The following is a 19,942-nucleotide window of genomic DNA, read 5'->3' on the forward strand; positions in this document are numbered from 1 at the left end:
CCAGTACCCTGATAAAGATGCAAATTGCCCTCTCCCTTGTCATCAGATTAACTATTTATCTCTTATCAAGATGCATTATGACCTGGAGTCAGGGTGGAGGAGATGTCCTTTTGGGCTGCTTTGTGCAGAATGGGATCAGCAGATTCCGGGAGGGCCTGTGTGTTGTATACAAGGGGGCAAAGCCTACTTTTGGCCAAACCCATCACTGGTATGGAGGGTTCGTCAAGGGTGAATATGAGCCTTGGGTCAAAATAGGTAAGCCTGTAACTTGCCTGGTTAGACACCCCCATCAAATATTATACAGGTGGTGTGGGATTCTCTACAGCAGAGGTTCTCAGACCATAAGGAAGTGCTCCTTCATTATGGAGTCTGCAGTGTACACTCCCCAGTATGTTTTCACAGAAGCCAGATCTAGTATTTTGAGGGCAAGAGCGTTTCTCATTGACCCCAAGGAGCATCTGTTGCTGCCCACCTTTTCCCAATGATGTCATGTCTCTGCTTGAAATGTTGCCCCACAGCAAGCAAATGTGCCCTATTCTCTCTCTGTTGGTACAGTGTATGTTTCTCACTGTTGCTCTGAATATCAGCCTCCAGATAAAAGTAAAGGGACCCCTGACCATTAGGTCAAGTCGTGGCCTATTTATCTACTTGCACTTTGACGTGCTTTTGAACTGCTAGGTTGGCAGGAGCAGGGACCGAGCAATGGGAGCTCACCCCGTCACAGGGATTCAAACCGCTGACCTTCTGATTGGCAATTCCTAGGCTCTTTGGTTTAACCCACAGCGCCACCTGCGTCCCAGCCTCCAGATAAAGCAGCATTAATTTCAATATAACTTCCACCTCCACAGTTGAAAGAGAAATTAATGAGACTCAAGCATGTTGGTTAGCCTACTGTTATACTCATAGTTTACTACGACTACTGCTTTTAGTTGAAGTAATCCTCTTAATCAGAAGTACATTTCTTGGGCTGTTCAGGAGAGGGAAAGGCAGGTTGTCAGACTTCCATTATGCTTAGGAATTAGGAGTGCTTTCTCATTATCCAAATACTATTTTGTACAATTCACATTTAATAGTGTCAGGCTGAACAGCAGCCATTCTCAAAGACCCCTGTGTTTGTTTGTTTGTTTGTTTGTTTGTTTGTTCTACAGAGACAAAGACTGTCTCAAAATTTGGGAGCTATTTCAAAATGCCTTTATGTACAAGCATCCATGCAGGGCGACAGAGGAAGATTTCCAGCCTCTGATGGACCTGGCCAGACAATCCATCCCATGTAACAAGGTAGTTATTTTGTGCTTGTTAATTTCTCAAGAAAATTATTAAAGAATATTTTGAATTAAATTGTAATCAAGATGTTGACTTAAAAACTGTTTGGGATGCAAGTAAGGCAGTTTTAAGAGGTTATTTTATTCAGAAATGTGCATACCAGAGGAAAGTAAGGGAATGTAAGAAATTGGAAATATCTGACAAATTAATAAAGAAAGAGAAATAATTGGTTACAGATGCAGGAAATAAAGAGAAACTTCAAAAAATTAATTTCTTACAGATACAATATTCAATGCTTGTAAACCAATAAATAGAAAGGAAAATTAAGTTTGTAAAACAAAGGGAGCGGGAGGCAGTGGAGGACAGGAGTGCCTGGCGTGCTCTGGTCCATGGGGTCACGAAGAGTTGGACATGACTAAATGACTAAACAACAACAAAAACAAAACAAAGGAATTTTGAATTTGCAAATAAACCAGGAAAGTTACTGGCATGGCAACTTTAAAAAGTGAGTAGACAAAGATTACCGTATTTTTCGCCCCATAGGAAGCACTTTTTCCCCTCCAAAAATGAAGGGGAAATGTGCGTCCGTCCTATGGGGTGAATGCAGGCATTCGCTGAAGCCTGGAGAGAAAGAGGGGTCGGTGCGCACCGACCCCTCTCGCTCTCCAGGCTTCACGCAGATCTCCGCAAGCCGTGGGAGCCTGCGCCGGGCTCGCGCGGCTTGCGGAGAGTTGCCTGCATGCCGAAGGCTGTGTGCGCTGCGCTCAGCACGCCCAGACTTCGCGCGGCTCTCCGCAAGGCGCAGGAGCCCAGCACTGGGCTCCCGCAGCTTGCGGAGAGTTGCTTGCATGCCGAAGGCTGTGCGCGCTGTGCTCAGTGCGCCCAGACTTTGCGCGGCTCTCCGCAAGGCGCGGGAGCCCACTGCTGGGCTCCCGCAGCTTGCGGAGAGTTGCCTGCATGCCGAAGGCTGGGCGCGCTGCGCTCAGCGTGCCCAGAATTCGCTCAGCTCTCCGCATGGCGTGGGAGCCCGGCGCCGGGCTCCCGCAGCTTGCGGAGAGTTGCCTGTTCTGGGGACTGGGGTCGGGGGAAGCTCGTGCTTCCCCCGCCCCAGCCCCGCACCTGGGGGGGAAATAAATTCCCCCCCTTTATTCCCCCCCCAAAAAACTAGGTGCGCCTTATGTGACGGTGCGTCCTATAGGGCGAAAAATACGGTAATTAATGAGCTGATGAAGGATGGAGTACACATAAACAATCCAAAAGAAATCAGACAGGAATTTGTGAGGTTTTACATAGATGTGTTGGGACGCAGGTGGCGCAAGCCTAGGACTTGCTGATCAGAAGGTTGGCGGTTCGAATCCCCACAACGGGGTGAGCTCCCGTTGCTCGGTCCCTGCTCCTTCCAACCTAGCAGTTCGAAAGCACGTCAAAGTGCAAGTAGATAAATAGGTACCGCTCCAGCGGGAAGGTAAACGGCGTTTCCGTGTGCTGCTCTGGTTCACCAGAAGCGGCTTAGTCATGCTGGCCACATGACCCGGAAGCTGTACGCCGGCTTCCTTGGCCAGTAAAGCAAGATGAGTGCCGCAACCCCAGAGTCGGCTACGACTGGACCTAATGGTCAGGGGTCCCTTTACCTTTTACATAGATGTGTATAAAAGAGAAAAAGAAGACTTCAAACTTATAGAGAATTATATAGAGCGAAGTAAATTAGGTAATATTTTTAGAGAAAGTGCAGAGCTATTAAATGCACCAATCTCCACGATGGAAGTATATCAGGTGATAAGCCAGGGAAAATCTGGGAAAAGCCCCAGGACCAGATGGGCTCCTGGTGGAGTACTACAAAAAGTTTCAGGATGAGTTAGGCCTATACCTAAAATATATTATAACAAAGTGTTAGAAATAGGACAAGCACCAGAAACTTGGAAGGAGGCTTATATCACTTTGATACCCAAACAAGATAAAGACAGGACAAATCCCAAAAACGTCTGCCCGATATAGCTATTAAACTGCAATTGTAAGTTATCTGCAACAATATTAGCAAATAGACTCAAAAAATTATTAGTGGCTTAATACGTGAGGACCAAGCAGGCTTTCTCCCCAGCAGACCATTAAAAGATAATGTTAGGAATATTATAAACATAATAGAATACCTAGAAGTGCATAACGAAAAACAGGCAGCATTGATATTTCTGGACACGGAGAAGGCATTCGACAGTGTGTCTTGGATATTTATGAAAAGAGTCCTGAAGAAAATGGATTTGGGGAAAATATTTTTAAAGGCTATAGAAGCAATATATACTGAACAACGAGCAAATATTATTGTAAATAAAACTATATCTGATGGGTGTACAGTTATGAAAGGAACCAGACAAGGCTGCCCATTGTCCCCATTATTGTTTATTTTGATTTCAGAAGTAACTGGCACAAAGATAAGAAAGAATGACAAAAGAAGAGGTATAAGAGTGGGTCAGCAAAATTCTAAGTTAAAAGCATATGCAGATAATATTATTTGACCTTAGAAAACCCACTAGAAAGTGTACCAGCAGTACTGGAAGATATAAGGGAATTTGGCAATCTAGCAGGCTTTAAACTGAATAAACAAAAAACAGCAATTTTAGTCAAAAATATGGATTGTCCCCTTACAAAACACTTAGAAAGAACTAGTGATATAAAGAGTGAAAAGAAAGTGAAATACCTGGGAATTTGGTGTGATGGGACGATGAGCTGCTTGTGCGTAAAATCCAAGTCCCTCAGAGTTTGGTCAAGTTTGCAAACCTCTGTCTGTAACGGAGCCCCTTAAACATGGCTCTGTCAGTCGCTTGCAGATTCCGACAGTGGTTGCTTTCGGAATCGCTTCCAACATAAAAGCTCCTTAACGGAAACACGTCTTCTGGACTCTCTGCGTGACAGTTTCCGGCGAGGAGTGGGTGTCCCTACAGGAGGTCCTGAAACCTCCCCACTGTTTTCGCTGGAAGTGTCTCGGAGCCATCCCTCCTGCTCACTTTCCCTCAGCTCAGCTCTTCTCCCCTTACTGGTTCCCTCTTCAGCTGCTGAGTCTCCCCCAACCTGTGTGAGCCCTTCCACCTCCCTTCCTTCCGATGGCAGTTCCCTGACATCCACCTCCCCTCCAGGGCCCCCTTCACCCCCTCCCGCCCCCTCCTCTATGGGCGGTGAGGAGGCAAAACCCCGGAAGGAACTTCCTTCACCTTCCGATGTCTCGAACACTTCTCTCCACCTGTTGCGGTTCCTGGTCTCGAAGTACTCCTCCTCCTCAGAGTCCATCTCCCCTTCCCCTTCCGAATCCGTGAATCCTTCCAACTCCTCCTCCTCATCGGTGGTCCCAAAGTATTCCCTCCGGAACCTCTCCACAGGCTGAGGTTTCCTTGGGAACCTTTGATGGAACGTTTCTATCAATACCTCGTCATTGATATCTTCTGCCATTACCCAAGTGTTTTCTGACTCCGGTTCTCCTTCCCACGCTACCAAATACTCCACCTGATCCCCCTTCCACCTGGCGTCGAGGATTTCTGCCACATGGCTGCTGCATTCCCTTTCTTCTATGATCGGTCCCCGAGTGGATATCCCTTCTCGTCCCCCCTCATACGGTGACAGTAACGACCTGTGAAATACTGGGTGCAGTTTCATGTGGTTGGGTAACCGGAGCCTGAAAGCCACTGGGTTGACTTGTTGAATGACCTCAAAGGGACCCAACCTCCTGGGTCTTAATTTCTTACAACCTCCTTTGAACGGCAACCCTTGGGTTGACAGCCACACCCGATCTCCCACCCTTATGGTTTCACCTTCCCTTCGGTTCTTGTCTGCCTGCCTCTTGTATTCTTCCTTCGCCCTTTCTAAGTTGAGTTGGAGCTGACGATGGATTGCTTCCATTTCTTCTACAAAATGCTCGGCTGCCGGGACGCTCCATCTCTCCCCTCCTCCCCCTGGGAATGCCCTGGGATGACACCCATAATTAGCCAAGAAGGGGCTCATCCCTGTGGACACATTCTCTGCACTGTTGTAGGCAAATTCCGCCAGCGCCAACTTCTCTACCCAGTCATTCTCTCTGTCATTGACATAACACCTCAGGTATTGCTGGAGGACACCGTTTGCTCTTTCCGCCTGCCCGTTGGTTTCAGGGTGCCAGGCAGTCGAAAAGTTGACCTCCACCTGCAGTAAGCTCATGAGCTTCCTCCAGAACCTGGAAGTAAATTGTTTTCCCCTGTCTGAGACCACCCTCAATGGCACCCCGTGCAACCTAAAAATGTGTTCTACAAATAACTTCGCTGTCTCTTCCGCCGTGACTGCATGCGAACAGGCTACAAAGTGGCACATCTTTGTTAGTAGGTCTACCACCACCATGATGGCTGTTTCCCCCTTGGACTTCGGCAGATCAGTCATAAAATATATCGACACTGCCTCCCAAGGTCGTTCTGGGGTTGGTAAGGGTTCTAATAGCCCCGCCGGCGCCCGCCTCTCCCCTTTGGCTCGCTGGCATTGCTCACACCCTCTTACATACTCCCGTACATCTTCCCTCACCTTAGGCCACCAAAATTCCCTGGTGACCAACCACATGGTTTTGTGTTGTCCAAAATGCCCCGCCGTGGGGCTGTCGTGCAACTGCTTGAGTACCCTCCCCCTTAAGTCTCCTTCGGGGATATACAGTGCCCCTTTGTAATACAACGCTCCATTTCTTTCCTCAAAACCCCCTGGTTCCTCTCCCTCACCCCTAAGACCTCTGAGCTTATTCTGGGCATATTCATCATTCTCTGTTTCCTCTACCAGTTCTCTTTGCCCCACCAATGCCGCCCCACACACCCAGCGGTCCTCTGGGATGACATGTCTCTCTTCGGGTGCCCCCTCCCCTTCCAAATATTCAGGTTTACGTGAGAGAGCGTCCGCCCTAACATTTTCTGGACCTGGCACATAACAAATTTCAAAGTGGAATTTGGAGAACTCCTGGGCCCATCGCACTTGCCGTTGGTTGAGCACTCGTGCCGTTCTCCAATACTCTAAGTTCTTGTGGTCCGTGCACACTTGCACCTTATGTTGTGCCCCAATTAATAAATGCCTCCATCTCCTGAACGCTTCATGAATGGCAAGTAGTTCTCGGTCATACACCGTGTAGTTCCTCTCAGATTTGTTCAGCTTTCGCAAAAAAAAGGCACACGGTCTCCACTCTGACTCCTCCTTCCCAGGCTGCAGAAGCACTGCCCCCACAGCCCGGTCTGATGCGTCCGTCTCCACTCGCATCGGTTTTTGTAAATCCACATGCAGGAGCTGTTCTTCCGAAGCGAACGCCCTTTTCAGTTCCTCAAAAGCTCGCTCCGCCTCCGCCGTCCAAACGAATTTCCTCTTACTGCTGAGACAGTCCGTAATGGGAGCTGTCAAGTGGGCAAAATTTCTGATGAACTTCCGATAGAAGTTTCCAAATCCAAGGAATCTTTGCACATCCTTCCTTGTTTTCGGTGTTTTCCATTCCAGTACCGCTTGGACCTTGCCAGGATCCATGGCCAATCCCTTGTCCGACAAGCGGTACCCCAGGAATTCCACCTCCTTGGCATGAAACTGACACTTCTCTAGCTTCACCCACAGCTGATTGGCTTGCAGTCTGCCCAACACTTCCCTGACGTCTTTTACATGCTGCTCCTCAGTCTCTGAATATACTAACACGTCATCTAAGAAGGCCACACAATTCTTGTAAAGCAAAGGCCCCAGGACGTGGTTCATAAACGATTGAAAGCACGCGGAGCCTGCTTGTAGGCCGAAGGGCATAACTAAATATTCAAATGCCCCCAAAGGGGTGAACATGGTGGTTTTTCATTCATCCCCCTTCCTTATTCGTATCAGGTTGTACGCCCCCCTCAGGTCCAGTTTAGTAAAAATCTTTCCCTTCCTGACCCTTGTCAAAATGTCATCAATTCTGGGCATCGGGAAAGTCACTGGTTCTGACACTGCATTTAAGGCCCTGAAGTCCACTACAAGCCTGGGTTTGTCCGTGTTTTTTTTGTCCACAAAAAACACTGGGCTGCCCCCCACCGCCCTGGACTCTCTGATGAACCCTCTCTTCAGGTTCTTGTCAATGAACTCCCTTAGCTCCTGCATCTCTCTGTCTGACATGGCGTACAGCTTGCCTACAGGGAGCTGTGCCCCAGGGAGTAAATTGATTTGACAGTCAAAGGGCCTATGTGGGGGTAGTTTGTCTGCCTCCCTCTCGCTGAAGACGTTGCTCAGGTCGGCGTATTGTTGGGGAACCTTCCCCTTCTCCGTTACTTCCGTCCCTGCTAGAGTGGCTCTGGCCCCTCCTTGAGCCTCCCGCTCTTTGCAGTGTTCTAGACAATGTGCTGACCCAAAGGAGACCACTCTCTGATGCCAGCCCACTAGCGGATCATGTAACGCTAGCCAGCTCATCCCCAAAATAATGGGAGCTCCTCCCAAGGTAGCCACATTAAACGCTATTAGCTCAGTGTGTCTTGCTACCCTCATTATCATTGGGACGGTCTGCTGGCTGACTTCTCCTCCCAGCAGCTCCCTTCCATCGATCGTGGTCACCTGCAAAGGGTTACTTAAAGGGATAGTCTGTATCTGGTGCTCAGCAGCAAACTCCTTACTCATGAAATTGCAGGAACTGCCTGAGTCCAATAGCGCCTTTATCTTTAGTGGGTGTCCGTTAGGCAGCTCTAGTAACACCTCTATCACTAGGGCGGGTTTAGGAGGTTCCGGCGTGGGCACTTTCACTGCTCTTTGGCCTGGCTGCTGTGCCCCGACGGTGGCAGCCAGGCGTTGGCTTTTACTTGCTCCGGTACCTTTTCCTCCCTCTCCCCAACAGCTCCCGCCATTCCTTGCCATTCCTTTCTTTGGGGGCAGACTCTGGCAAAATGACCTGGCTGTTGGCAGAGATAACATTTCTTGGCGCCCTTTCCCTCCTTCTTCCGCTCTTCACTGGGCTTTGAAACTGCGCGCGCACGCGCTGTTCCAATTTCCATCGGCTCTCCCGGCGGGAACGGTGGCTCTGGAATCTCTGGAATGCGAAGCTCCCTCCAACGTTCCCCCTTCCCTTCCCGCCTCTCCAAGGCTCTCGCCTCTTGGCGCGCTCCTATGGTCAGCGCTGATTTGGTCAGCTGGTCCATAGACTCCGCCCTGGGCGCCCGGGAAAGTTCATCCTTTACCGCCGAAGCAAGCCCTTCTTCAAAGAGCATTTGAATGGGTTCCACCGATAGATCCCACCCCAATTTATGGATCAACATGGTAAACTCAGTCCGGTACTCACGCACAGATCGGCTCCCCTGTTTGCACGCCATTAACTGTCTGCGTACCACTCCCTGCTCAATATCGCTGGAAAACATCAAATCCATTGCACGAAAAAACTTCCTCGCATCCTTCAGGATGTCATTGTTTGTTGCCATCAGGGGCCTCACCCAGTCTTTCGCCCCCTTTTCGAGATGCCCAATCACAAAAGCCACCCGCGATTCCTCGTCGGGAAAGTCATCAAACTGCAGATTAAGGGCATATTGCATCTCTGTCCTAAAGCCATGATAGTCCTTGGGCTCCCCCCCAAACTTCTGCACCAATCCTGGCAACTTTCTGGCGAGCGGGGTGGTTTTCCCCTTCTCTGCATCTTGAGCCCTCCTCTCCTCGAGCCTCGCCGTCTGCAGCGCTAGCTGGACCTCCAACGCCCGGTACCTTTCCTCCAGGCTTGGACCCGCTCCAGCTCCTGCTTCTCCGGTTCCGGCTGGGTTGCTCATGATGCCTTCTCCTGCACAAACTGCTCACAGAGACTGTCGGAATGCTGTGATGGGACGATGAGCTGCTTGTGCGTAAAATCCAAGTCCCTCAGAGTTTGGTCAAGTTTGCAAACCTCTGTCTGTAACGGAGCCCCTTAAACATGGCTCTGTCAGTCGCTTGCAGATTCCGACAGTGGTTGCTTTCGGAATCGCTTCCAACATAAAAGCTCCTTAACGGAAACACGTCTTCTGGACTCTCTGCGTGACAGTTTCCGGCGAGGAGTGGGTGTCCCTACAGGAGGTCCTGAAACCTCCCCACTGTTTTCGCTGGAAGTGTCTCGGAGCCATCCCTCCTGCTCACTTTCCCTCAGCTCAGCTCTTCTCCCCCTACTGGTTCCCTCTTCAGCTGCTGAGTCTCCCCCAACCTGTGTGAGCCCTTCCACCTCCCTTCCTTCCGATGGCAGTTCCCTGACATTTGGTTAATGGCGAATAATCACATCTTTAATGATAACTTCATAAAGGTTTGGAAAGAAATAAAAAAAGACCTGAAAATCTGGAGTAGATTGCAATTGTCTTTGCTGGACAAAATTTTGGCTATAAAAATGAACATAGTCCCAAAATACTAATCCTATTCCAGACAGTACCTATAGTTAATGACATTTGAAACTTCAAGGAATGACAGAAAGAGCTTTCTAAGTTTATTTGGCAGGAGAGAAAATCCAGGATAAAACATAAAATTATGATTGATACCAAAGAGCGAGGTGGTTTTGCTCTCCCTGACTTACAATTATGTTTATGTTGAAAGAATGGATTTTACTAAAAAATAGCCACTTATTAGATCTAGAAGAGCACAGGAAGGCCTGAAACTGGAAGGGGGAATTGGCAGAAATTAAGATACCCCCCTCTACATGTAAGCATAACTGTATAATGAGCAAAGGGGGGGAGGTCACAGGAGTTCGTGGAGCAAACATTGCACCAAAAACAAAACAGAACCTACCCATTCTTACTACCAAGACTTTTTGTTCTTATCTGTACAGATGCCCAAATATTTTCTGCCACTACTTCCGGGTCTCGTGCCCCGTAAGACAAAAAAACAAAAACAAAAAACCATCCAAAAGCTTTAAGCCCAAAGCTGAAAACTGTGGAGAGAAATGGAAAGAGGAGGAGTTATATTACTGTTATAGTTCAGGAAATGTGTCAGAGCTAGGAATTCAATATTGACACTTTACTTACAGTCGCTGTTTTGGAGCAAGACAAAAGACCTTGTACACCGTTACACAAAAACTAATCGTGATTTCCTCACATTGGAAGACACTTTACTAGGCTACATGGCAGATGGGCTCTCATGGTGTGGAGACCCCTCCAGCCCAGGTAAGAAGAGTGTCCTATTCTCTACAAAAAAAAGAGAGATTTAGGGTTCCCCCCTTCTGGTATGGGGGAGGGTAGGAATTGTATCCTTTAAGAAGATTTGAAGTAGAAAGGATATAATAATGTATTGTTAACCAGTGATTGAAAGATACAACTTCAGAATAAAAGAAAAGAAATCAAAGCAATGGAAATAATGTACAATAGATGCTCTATATGGTGTGTAGACATCAAATTCACCCTCACCCCTACTTTCCAGTTGTAGCGGAGGCATTGCACTGTTATAAGAAAAACCTGCTCCTTTTCCTTTATGGGGTCTCCAAGAGCCCGTAAAGAGTCCTTAAGTGGGTTTCCTGTCGGTAGGAGAAAATAGCAGAGGCCAACCAAGGAATATTGAGAAGCAAAGCAGCTAGTAAACTGTTTATTAAACTGTTGCAACAGGGTGCTCACTACCACATGCAGGAGGGAGGAGGAACCCAGAACAATGGTGTGCAAACTCTTCTATAGACTTTTGAAATTGCCCACCCTCTAGCCCAAGGTAAAGGTAAAGGGAGCCCTGACCATTAGGTCCAGTCGTGGCCGACTCTGGGGTTGCGGTGCTCATCTCGCTTTATTGGCCGAGGGAGCCGGCGTACAGCTTCCGGGTCATGTGGCCAGCATGACTAAGCCGCTTCTGGCGAACCAGAGCAGCACACAGAAACGCGTTTACCTTCCCGCCAAAGTGGTACCTATTTATCTACTTGCACTTTGACGTGCTTTCGAACTGCTAGGTTGGCAGGAGCAGGGACCAAGCAACGGGAGCTCACCCTGTCATGGGGATTCGAACCACCGACCTTCTGATCGGCAAGCCCTAGGCTCTGTGTTTTAACCCACAGCGCCCAAGACCAACCCCCAAAACATCAGACATGCTTCACAGGAGGCGGTCTCCAGCCGAAATCCTGTTTGCCAGGATATCTGTTAATGGTCACTGATTGCTTTACCTGGGCAGCCTGGCCACTCTTTTGTGATGGTAAATACTTTTAGTTCCTGAATCCAGGTCACAGGGTCACCCTATTCATACACAAATACGCCCTTAAGACAGGATTTGTAAGCAAAAAGACAAAGGGAAGGCTTTCCCCATTTCCTCCCTCCTTGGGGAGAAATATATTGAGGTCAATTTGGGAGAGTCAAAACTATTTCAGACACGTGGTTCATATACTTACGTACCGGTATGTGTTTGCCATGTACATTTATGAACGTTTATTTTCTACTTGAGACCCTAAAATTCTTACTTTCCAGTTGTAGCAGAGGCATTGCATTAAAACTTAGTTCTTCTTCCCTCCCCTCTCATAGGGCACAATATATCAGTCTTGTATTTATGCTCAAACTGTATTTATTATAGGAGTCAACTACGAATCTTGCCCCGAATGGACTGAGTGTGAGAATAACCCTAGTTCAATGTACTGGAAAATGTCGTCCAAGATGGTATGTTCTATGCAACCCAGGTTAGCGATACTGAAATATATATTATGCTTCACTAATACAAAATTGAATTAAAACCAATGGCTAATAAAACAAAATTGTATCCCTTAACCCAGGGATAGCCAAGTTGGTGCCGCCAAGATGCTGTTGAATCACAATTCTCTCGCCAGCCTCTGCCAGCACAGCAAATGGTCAGGGAAGATGGGAGTTGTAGTCCAACAAAATTTAGAAGGCACTCTATTGGCTCCTCCAATATGGTTGGGCATTTTGAAATTAAGACCACTTGTAGAACCTTTTCTTCACTCAGGCAAACTCATAAAATTGGTGACTGTTGAAAGGTCAAAACTGTAAGTGGGTACAAGGTATTGAGCAGGTTCTCTTGTTACATTAAACTATGTTTTCAAACATGTTTTAGTTTGCAGAAGCAGCCTGTGGTATAACTCAAGTGATGCTTAATGGGTCCATAGAAGCTGGAGCATTCAGAAACAACAGGTATTTTTGCACTTGACTGTAATGCCTGCCTATCCATGCCCAGGTCATTGTGATATGCCGCCCAAGGCCTGTGCATATCTTCCTGATGTTCCCAAAGTGAATTGATAGACAGGGTATTCTTGTGGATTAAGAAGGCAGCCATACTGCTTCCAGGTAGGTTGTTCTTACTCTTGATTGATGGAGAGGTAAATAAAGACTCATAATAAACAATCTAGCTTTACTGCTGTCAGTAAGAGTCAACTTAACATAGCTCATTGGCCTTATCCTGGCCTTTGAAAATTTAGACATGTATTTTAAGGACTCGCCCTATGCTTGTGATTTTAAACTGTTTTTAACATTGTACTTTAAATTGTTGTGATCCACCCTAACACCTCAGAGTGAAGGATGGGTAATTAATCAAAATCATACATACATACATACATACATATTTATCTTCTGAAATTACTAGGCAATGGCAATGAATAACATCTATAAAGATGTTTACCTGATATGTTTTGTTGAGGCTGGTAAACATCTGAGCTCTTTTCTTATGCTCCTGCTCTTTCAGCATTTTTGGCAGTGTTGAAGTTGTTAACTTAAATCCGAATAAAGTCTCCAAGATGCAGATTTGGCTTATGCAGGACATTGATGGACCACAAAGGTATGTTTTGATAATGCAGAATATAATAACTCTCTCTATATAGGGTTCAGTTAGAAACAGACTACCACAACATGGCATATCCTTATCCAACAGACATGCTGTTTTTCCAAGAATAATTCCTTCTTTGTTAGCAGTACTGTTCTGCATTCTCAGAAAAAGCTCAGTTTAGGCAGTCATTTTAAAGGGTTTTTTTTGGGGGGGCTGCTGTTGTTAAATTAAGCACTTTTAAAAATTATTTATCTGGTACTTTGATATGTAATCTATCCCACATATTAAGTGCATTAAAAAAAACCATGCATATTTTCTTTTCTCACAATTTTTGGCACAGCCTTTGTCTTTTGGCTGGAGACAAATTTGATACTGAAAACTTCTATCAGTTTAATGTTATGAATTTCCATGAAGAACGCAGTGTGAAATGGGTGTTGTGTGACATCCTTAGGCTTCCTCACTCCCAGACCTACAATTTGAAGTGTTACCTGGAGAGACAGAAAGAGTACCTGTTCAAGTCTGCGGTGCACATCTACCCAAAGAGTTGAAAGGGGCCCTGTGGGGTCTTCAATGAACTGAGGACAATGCTCATCTCTGTTCACAGTTTTGTCTGGTCTTTCAAAAACCCATCTCTTTTTTTCTGGGGGGGACGCAGAGGTACACATACCCCTAAACATTTTGTGAATCTAAATTTGGTCTCAGTGAGGGGCAGTATTTCAATATGAGTAGTAAAATGAGAATACCCCTAAACCTTTTTTTAAAGGAAAAAAAGCACTACAAAAGCCTGTTCAGTAAGAGATGAACACGCACAAAAGAAGAGAAAGTTGGCTATCAGGAGAAATTACGCCTCTCTTGTCTCTCTAGAACTATCGTCTCTCTCTAATGTTTGCCTGTCTATCATGTACTGTACATACTCCGGAGAAGTTAATGGATTTGGTTGCAGTGCTGCCTCTTGCCAGTAGAGGACATCTGCATCACACAAATGGATTTTGTTTTTATACTTGAGGGAGGTGGATGAGTTTCTAAGGGTAGATAAAAAGTGTGTGTATCAGTGGCCTACATTATTATTATTATTATTATTATTATTATTATTATTAGTTGTTGTTGTTATTGTTGTTGTTTAGTTGTTTAGTCGTGTCTGACTCTTCGTGACCCCATGGACCAGAGCACACCAGGCACTCCTGTCTTCCACTGCCTCCCTCATGCTGGTAGCTTCGAGAACACTGTCCAACCATCTTGTCCTCTGTTGTCCCCTTCACCTTGTGCCCTCCATCTTTCCCAACATCAGGGTCTTTTCCAGGGAGTCTTCTTTTCTCATGAGGTGGCCAAAGTATTGGAGCCTCAGCTTCAGGATCTGTCCTTCCAGTGAGCATTCAGGGCTGATTTCCTTCAGAATGGAGAGGTTTCATCTTCTTGCAGTCCATGGGACTCTCAAGAGTCTCCTCCAGCACCAGAGTTCAAAAGTATCAATTCTTCGGCAATCAGCCTTCTTTACGGTCCAACTTTTCACTTCCCAGTAGTGATGACTACTGGGAAAACCATAGCTTTAACTATAAGGACCTTTGTTGGCAAGGTGATGACTCTGCTTTTTAAGATGCTGTCTAGGTTTGTCTTTGCCAGTGTGGTGTAGTGGTTAAGAGCGGTAGACTCATAATCTGGGGAACCGGGTTCACGTCTCCGCTCCTCCACATGCAGCTGTATGAAGTCTCTCAGTCCCACTCACCTCACAGAGTGTTTGTTTGTTGTGGGGGAGGAAGGGAAAGGAGAATGTTAGCCGCTTTGAGACTCCTTCGGGTAGTGATAAAGCGGGATATCAAATCCAAACTCTTCTTCTTCTTCTTCTTCTTCTTCTTCTTCTTCTTCTTCTTCTTCTTTTCTCCCAAGAAGCAGGTGTCTTTTAATTTCGTGACTGCTATCATCATCTGCAGTGATCATGGAGCCCAAGAAAGTAAAATCTCTCACTGCCTCCATTTCTTCCCCTTCTATTATTATAAATATATCGCTCATCTGACTGGGTTCTCCCAGCCACTCTGGGTGATATCAAACATTTAAAAGTTCCCTGAACAGGGCTGCCTTCAGATGTCTTCTAAAAGTCAGATAGTTGTTTATTTCCTTGACATCTGACAGGAGGGTGTTTCACAGGGTGGGTGCAACTACCGAGAATGAAGAGGAAGAGGAATGAAAGAAAATTTTGAGACTGAGGGAAAAAAGAGAAAGAAAGGGACAGCTGAAAAGAGAAAATGCTAGAGGGCAATAGTTGAAAGAGAAAGGAGCAGATAGCAACAGTGTCTCAGTTTAATAATAATTTGAGATTTTTCATACAAGATAATATTGTACTGTTTCAGTAATATTTCATTTAGAGAGCTTTGCAGAGCTCTGCAGGCAATGCTTAGAAATGTTTTGCAAGTGTAGCTCTTACCGTTTGCCCTGCGCTTTTCTGGTCTGTTTCTGAGCTCATTTCTTCTTCCCTGGAGCTTCCCCCTGGAAAACCTGATCTTTACCACTCAATCAAATTGCAAATAGCAATTTGGGTTTCCCCTGGAATGCTGTTTGCTCCGATTCAGCTGTCAATAGTGGGATTTTGCCGGGCAAAAGAGAAGTGTGTTTGTAGTAGCTGTTAGTGCTTACTGTCAACTATCCTTCAGTGTATAGTAGGAATAGTTATTCAAGAATGTCGGGAGATTAAATTATTCTACTCCCTTCAGAGCAGCAGTTCCTTACAATTCCCAAACTCACTACTTTCCTATGCCTTTTTAAATGGTTCAGCACTTTTGAAATAAACAGTTATTCTCGAATCTGGATATTATGTCATACTGAGGGAAGGGATTTCGATTTCTATATCCCCTTAGCCCCCTCCCCCGTTGAAGTGTTTCTTGTGATTAACAACCGCAGGAGGGAGGAGAGCTGGGCTACGCTATCTGGCTGCACCTGCTGCCGGTATCTCCTGCTTGCCTCATTCCTTAGCTGTCCACACACTGGTGGAATATCTGCCGTGGGGAAGACTTCTAAGTGCCCTCAGGCTCTCCTTCTTGTCTAGAAACTTGTACAGTCAGGATCCAGATCACCCAGAGAGTCTATGCAAGTTGAGCAGGCTTCCTTGTTGCAGACATTCCCCCAGCATGTAGCCCCCAGGGACATGGCAGCTAGCCTGAACCTACCCATTCATGTGATTTCTATTTGTATGAGGAAGAACATGTCAGAGGAAATGAAGACTCTGGAGCTCTCAAGAACTTTTATGGGTCATGCAGCAAGGACAGATGCACTTGCCTTCTCTTAAAATGCTTTTACTAGTTCCTGCAGACAGTTATTTTGTAAACATTACAGGACCAACGGACATACAAATTTCATTCTGAATGGAAATGTGATTGCTTTTATTTCCAGTGAAACATGCACAGGCCAATCCATTTTAAAGCTGAAAGCTATCCTGGAAAGCCGAAAGATAAATGTCTCTTGTGAAGATAATTACAGGTAATTTTGTGTACCGGGTTATCAACATGTTTTTAAACAGCGAAGGCAAAATTAGATGTATGGAGGGGCATAAATCACACATACCCATTCACTTGGATATAAGGGGAGGGTGGGGAGTCTACCCAAAAAATTGGAGTTGTGAGCCTTTCTGCCCTTTACCCTAGTTGTTCGGGGGGGGGTGAGGTTTTTTCATCCTTTGAAATTCAAAGTATGGCCTTTGTGCAAATAAGAATCTAGAGATGGAATAGTGTCATAACTGCTTAATTTCTTAAAGGAGACGTTTCAGTAGGGCGTTTCAGTTCAGAAAAGCTTTGATTCCTCTGTAAAAGCTGAGTGTTAGCTCTTGGTGCTTCTGCAGCCCAACCTGTTTTTTGCTGCAGTAGCAGCACCAAAGTGACCTCCCCAGAGTGCAAGCCGGGGCAGTGTTGATGGAGGTTCTGAGCTGCCGTGAGGACCAGACCTCCCTCTCATCCTTGCTGATGTGGCCCAAAGGAAAGCAGAGCAGCACGTTTGGCCCAACCTGTGCAGATAGTTAACTTTCCAGCCTTATAGGGCAATGAAAGCTTTCTGAAACTGTGGTTCACAGTTTATTCCAGGGGTCGGCAAAGCTGCAAAGCCTTGGGCCGGTAAACTGCCCCCGAAACCTTGGGGCAGGCCGGAGTAGGTGCATGGGTGCGGGCAGGCGCACATGCGCACATCCCGGTTTCCTTGCTGCCAGAGGTGGCGGTGGAGGAGGTGTCCGCAGCTTCCTATTGGCTGCAGGAGCTTCCTGCAGCCAATAGGAAGCCGTGGCTGTGCCACACTGCGCCAGTTTAGCTCCATGCGGGGACTGGCTGAGTGGGAAGGCCTAGTTAAATGACCACCCCCGGGCCAGATGTGGCCCAGGAGCCATAGTTTGCCAACCCCTGGTTTATTCTGTTATATGACACATTGGAATAGCCCTCATGTTGTGAAGACAGAAAGACAGGGATATCTGAGATTATTTAAGTAATTATTTTATTAAATGGCACTAAATGCAAATGAAGTTGCAAGTGTATTTCTTATGTCTTGTAACAGGCCAGTTCGGTTGCTTCAGTGTACCAGTAATCCTGGCCACGCCAGCTGCGATGTCTGTTCCTGAAAACATGGTAGGTACCCTATGCTGCTTATATTGTTGTTCAACTTTGTATAGTATGGAATGGCGTTTCTAGAGGAAGTCAGATATAAAAGCTCAACTAGCTATCATTGTGAAAGACCTGTGTAGTTTAAACCCAGGCCTGCTACAAACTAGATCCAGACTAATTTAAATTCCACTTTCAAAGGGTCTACTTTAAGCATGAAAATCTTTGGGTCCAGTTCATAGAGAGAAGGGGCTGGAAGGGAAGAATGGAAAACTCTTCTCCTACTGTTTGTCATCCAAGATAATGGAAAGATTTGATAGGCTGTTTTTATTTATTTAGTGCATTTATCTTCTGCCCTTCTTCCAAAGATCTCCAAGTGACAAATGTGTTCTTCCCCCTGCCATTTACTTTCACACAAAAACTGTGAGGTAAAGCTTAGACTGAGAGATACCTACTGGCCCAATATTGCCTAGGGAGCTAAGTGGGGATTTGAACATGAGTCTAGATCAACACTCCAACCTCTGCAACAAAAGTGGGGAACCTCCATCCTGTGGGTCAGATTTGGTAAGATAGAACTCTCCATTTTAACTGCAAGGCTGTATTCTCCAAACCACACCCACCTACCCCACATCTGACATAATATGTGGTGTTAGGTGTAGGGGTAGATGCCATGCCCGGGGCTGGAAAGAAGTCCCTATGCATCAGTTCCTTGCTTCACCCACTTGTCAGTCACCTGGCATCATTATGGAGAGATCAAGATTTGGCCTGCCAGGCCAAAACTGTTGCCCAATCCTGCACTACACCACATTAGCTCTTGTTTCAGCTACTGATGAGGATAAACAAAGGGCCCATTACAGCCCCTGTAGTTAATGCTAAGCTTTCCTTTGTGCTCACTACTGCAGAGGACCTCAGCATCAGAGGAAGACAAAGAAGAAAAAATCCACACACTTGAAGCAAGACCCAAAAATGTCACAGCAAATGATTTCTAGACAAAAAGGAGCAAGAAGTTCTCTACAACTACAAGACTCTCCTGAAGCTGGCGTCACTTGGTCAATCTTCCAAGTACAAACTCTTCAGGACAAGTTCAAGAGGGGTTTTAATTGAAGTTGCAATGGGATATGGCATCACGCCTTGAAGGACTGTTTTGAAGGAACAAAATGCTATTGCACTGAATAGGAGGTTTTATTCCTTTACATATGGGAAACCGTTGGGGTTATTTAATAAAGGCAAAATCCAAATGCAGTACACATCAGATTAGTCTACCTGCTCTTGAAGGGTTTGATTTTATCCTTTCTTTACATTTGATACGTTTCATAATTTTTGCAAGAAGCGGGCACACTAGGACCTTGCTAAGTACCGTATTTTTCGCTCCATAGGGCGCACCGGACCATAGGGCGCACCTAGTTTTCAGGGGGGGGGGAATAAAGAAAAAAAATTATCCCCCCCCAGCCCCAAAGAGCAAAGAAGCCAAGACAGTGAGCGGGATCCATCCCGCTGGCTGTCTTGGCTTCCTCTTTAGCCACGCGCAACCTCTCCAGCTGGGAGAGGCTGTGCGCGGCTTTGGCAGAAGCCAAGACAGCGAGCGGGATGGATCCCGCTTGCTGTCTTGGCTTTGTTTTTAGCCGCGGGGCTGGGGCGGGGGAAGCCCGAGCCTCCCCCGACCCCAGCCCCCAGAACAGGTCCAGGAGCAGCGGCAAGATTGTGCGCAACCTCGCCGACGCTCCCGGAGCTTGTGGGGCTGGGGAAGCCCAAGCTTCCCGCGACCCCAGCCCCCAGAACAGGCTGCTATCCGCAAGCCTTCGGAGCCCAAAGGCTTGTGGATAGTGCCTGAAGCCCGGGGAGCGCAGCGGGAGTTGGCGCTGCGCTCCCTGGGCTTCAGGCTGCAGCTCCGAATCCCTATAGGAAAAACCCCAGAGGAAGTCACATGGGTGTAGGAAATTTTAATGTTTTGTATGTTTAAGTAGGTTGTTCTTCAACGTTTCTATTATTTTTTCTTGGTATGTAGCTATTATTTTTTCTTGGTATGCAACTTCTTAAGCTGTGGGTGCCAAAAGGCGGGCTACCAGGGAGGGAAAGGAGGGCCCTTGGGCGAGTGGAAAAGATGGGGCTGAAGTCCTTGCAGCCAGATGCAGATTGGAAGACAGGAAGCCCCCCTATGGCGGAGCCAGACCATATCGTTCTCTTTCCTCTCTCTACCTGGGGATGCTGGGGACATGCAGAACATGCCACAGAAAAGCAGCCCTCCCCTTGAAAATAAGATTTCAGTCCAATTCCTTCTGAATAAAGGGCTGAGATAAGCAGGGAGCTCAGAAGCGGCTTTACACCAAATCAGACATTTGGGTTAGCTAGCTCTGTATTGTTAAACGAGTGGTTTGGCTTGGCATAAGGCGGCTTCCAATCTAAGAAACTCTGGTTAAGTGCCTTTTGGCAGTTTGGTCCCTCTGGGA

General features: G+C 46.6%; 1 protein-coding gene across 2 annotated transcripts in view; it reads left to right on the plus strand.

The window, feature by feature from the left end:
* LOC308485677 (ADP-ribosyl cyclase/cyclic ADP-ribose hydrolase 1-like) overlaps nt 1-18,747 on the plus strand; it is a 35,888-nt gene extending 17,141 nt beyond the window's left edge. For both annotated transcript variants that reach the window (XM_081021608.1, XM_081021609.1), the window contains exons 3-10: nt 1,149-1,278; nt 10,217-10,352; nt 11,728-11,810; nt 12,223-12,299; nt 12,847-12,939; nt 16,309-16,395; nt 17,452-17,522; nt 18,398-18,747. In XM_081021608.1, coding sequence (XP_080877734.1) covers nt 1,149-1,278; nt 10,217-10,352; nt 11,728-11,810; nt 12,223-12,299; nt 12,847-12,939; nt 16,309-16,395; nt 17,452-17,515 — 670 coding nt within the window. In that variant the 3' untranslated portion in view covers nt 17,516-17,522; nt 18,398-18,747. The remainder of the gene's footprint in view (nt 1-1,148; nt 1,279-10,216; nt 10,353-11,727; nt 11,811-12,222; nt 12,300-12,846; nt 12,940-16,308; nt 16,396-17,451; nt 17,523-18,397) is intronic.
* The last annotated feature ends 1,195 nt before the right edge of the window (nt 18,748-19,942 follow it).

Source organism: Podarcis pityusensis (assembly GCF_964106645.2).
Source record: "Podarcis pityusensis genome assembly, chromosome: 9".
Taxonomy (NCBI): Eukaryota; Metazoa; Chordata; class Lepidosauria; order Squamata; family Lacertidae; genus Podarcis; species Podarcis pityusensis.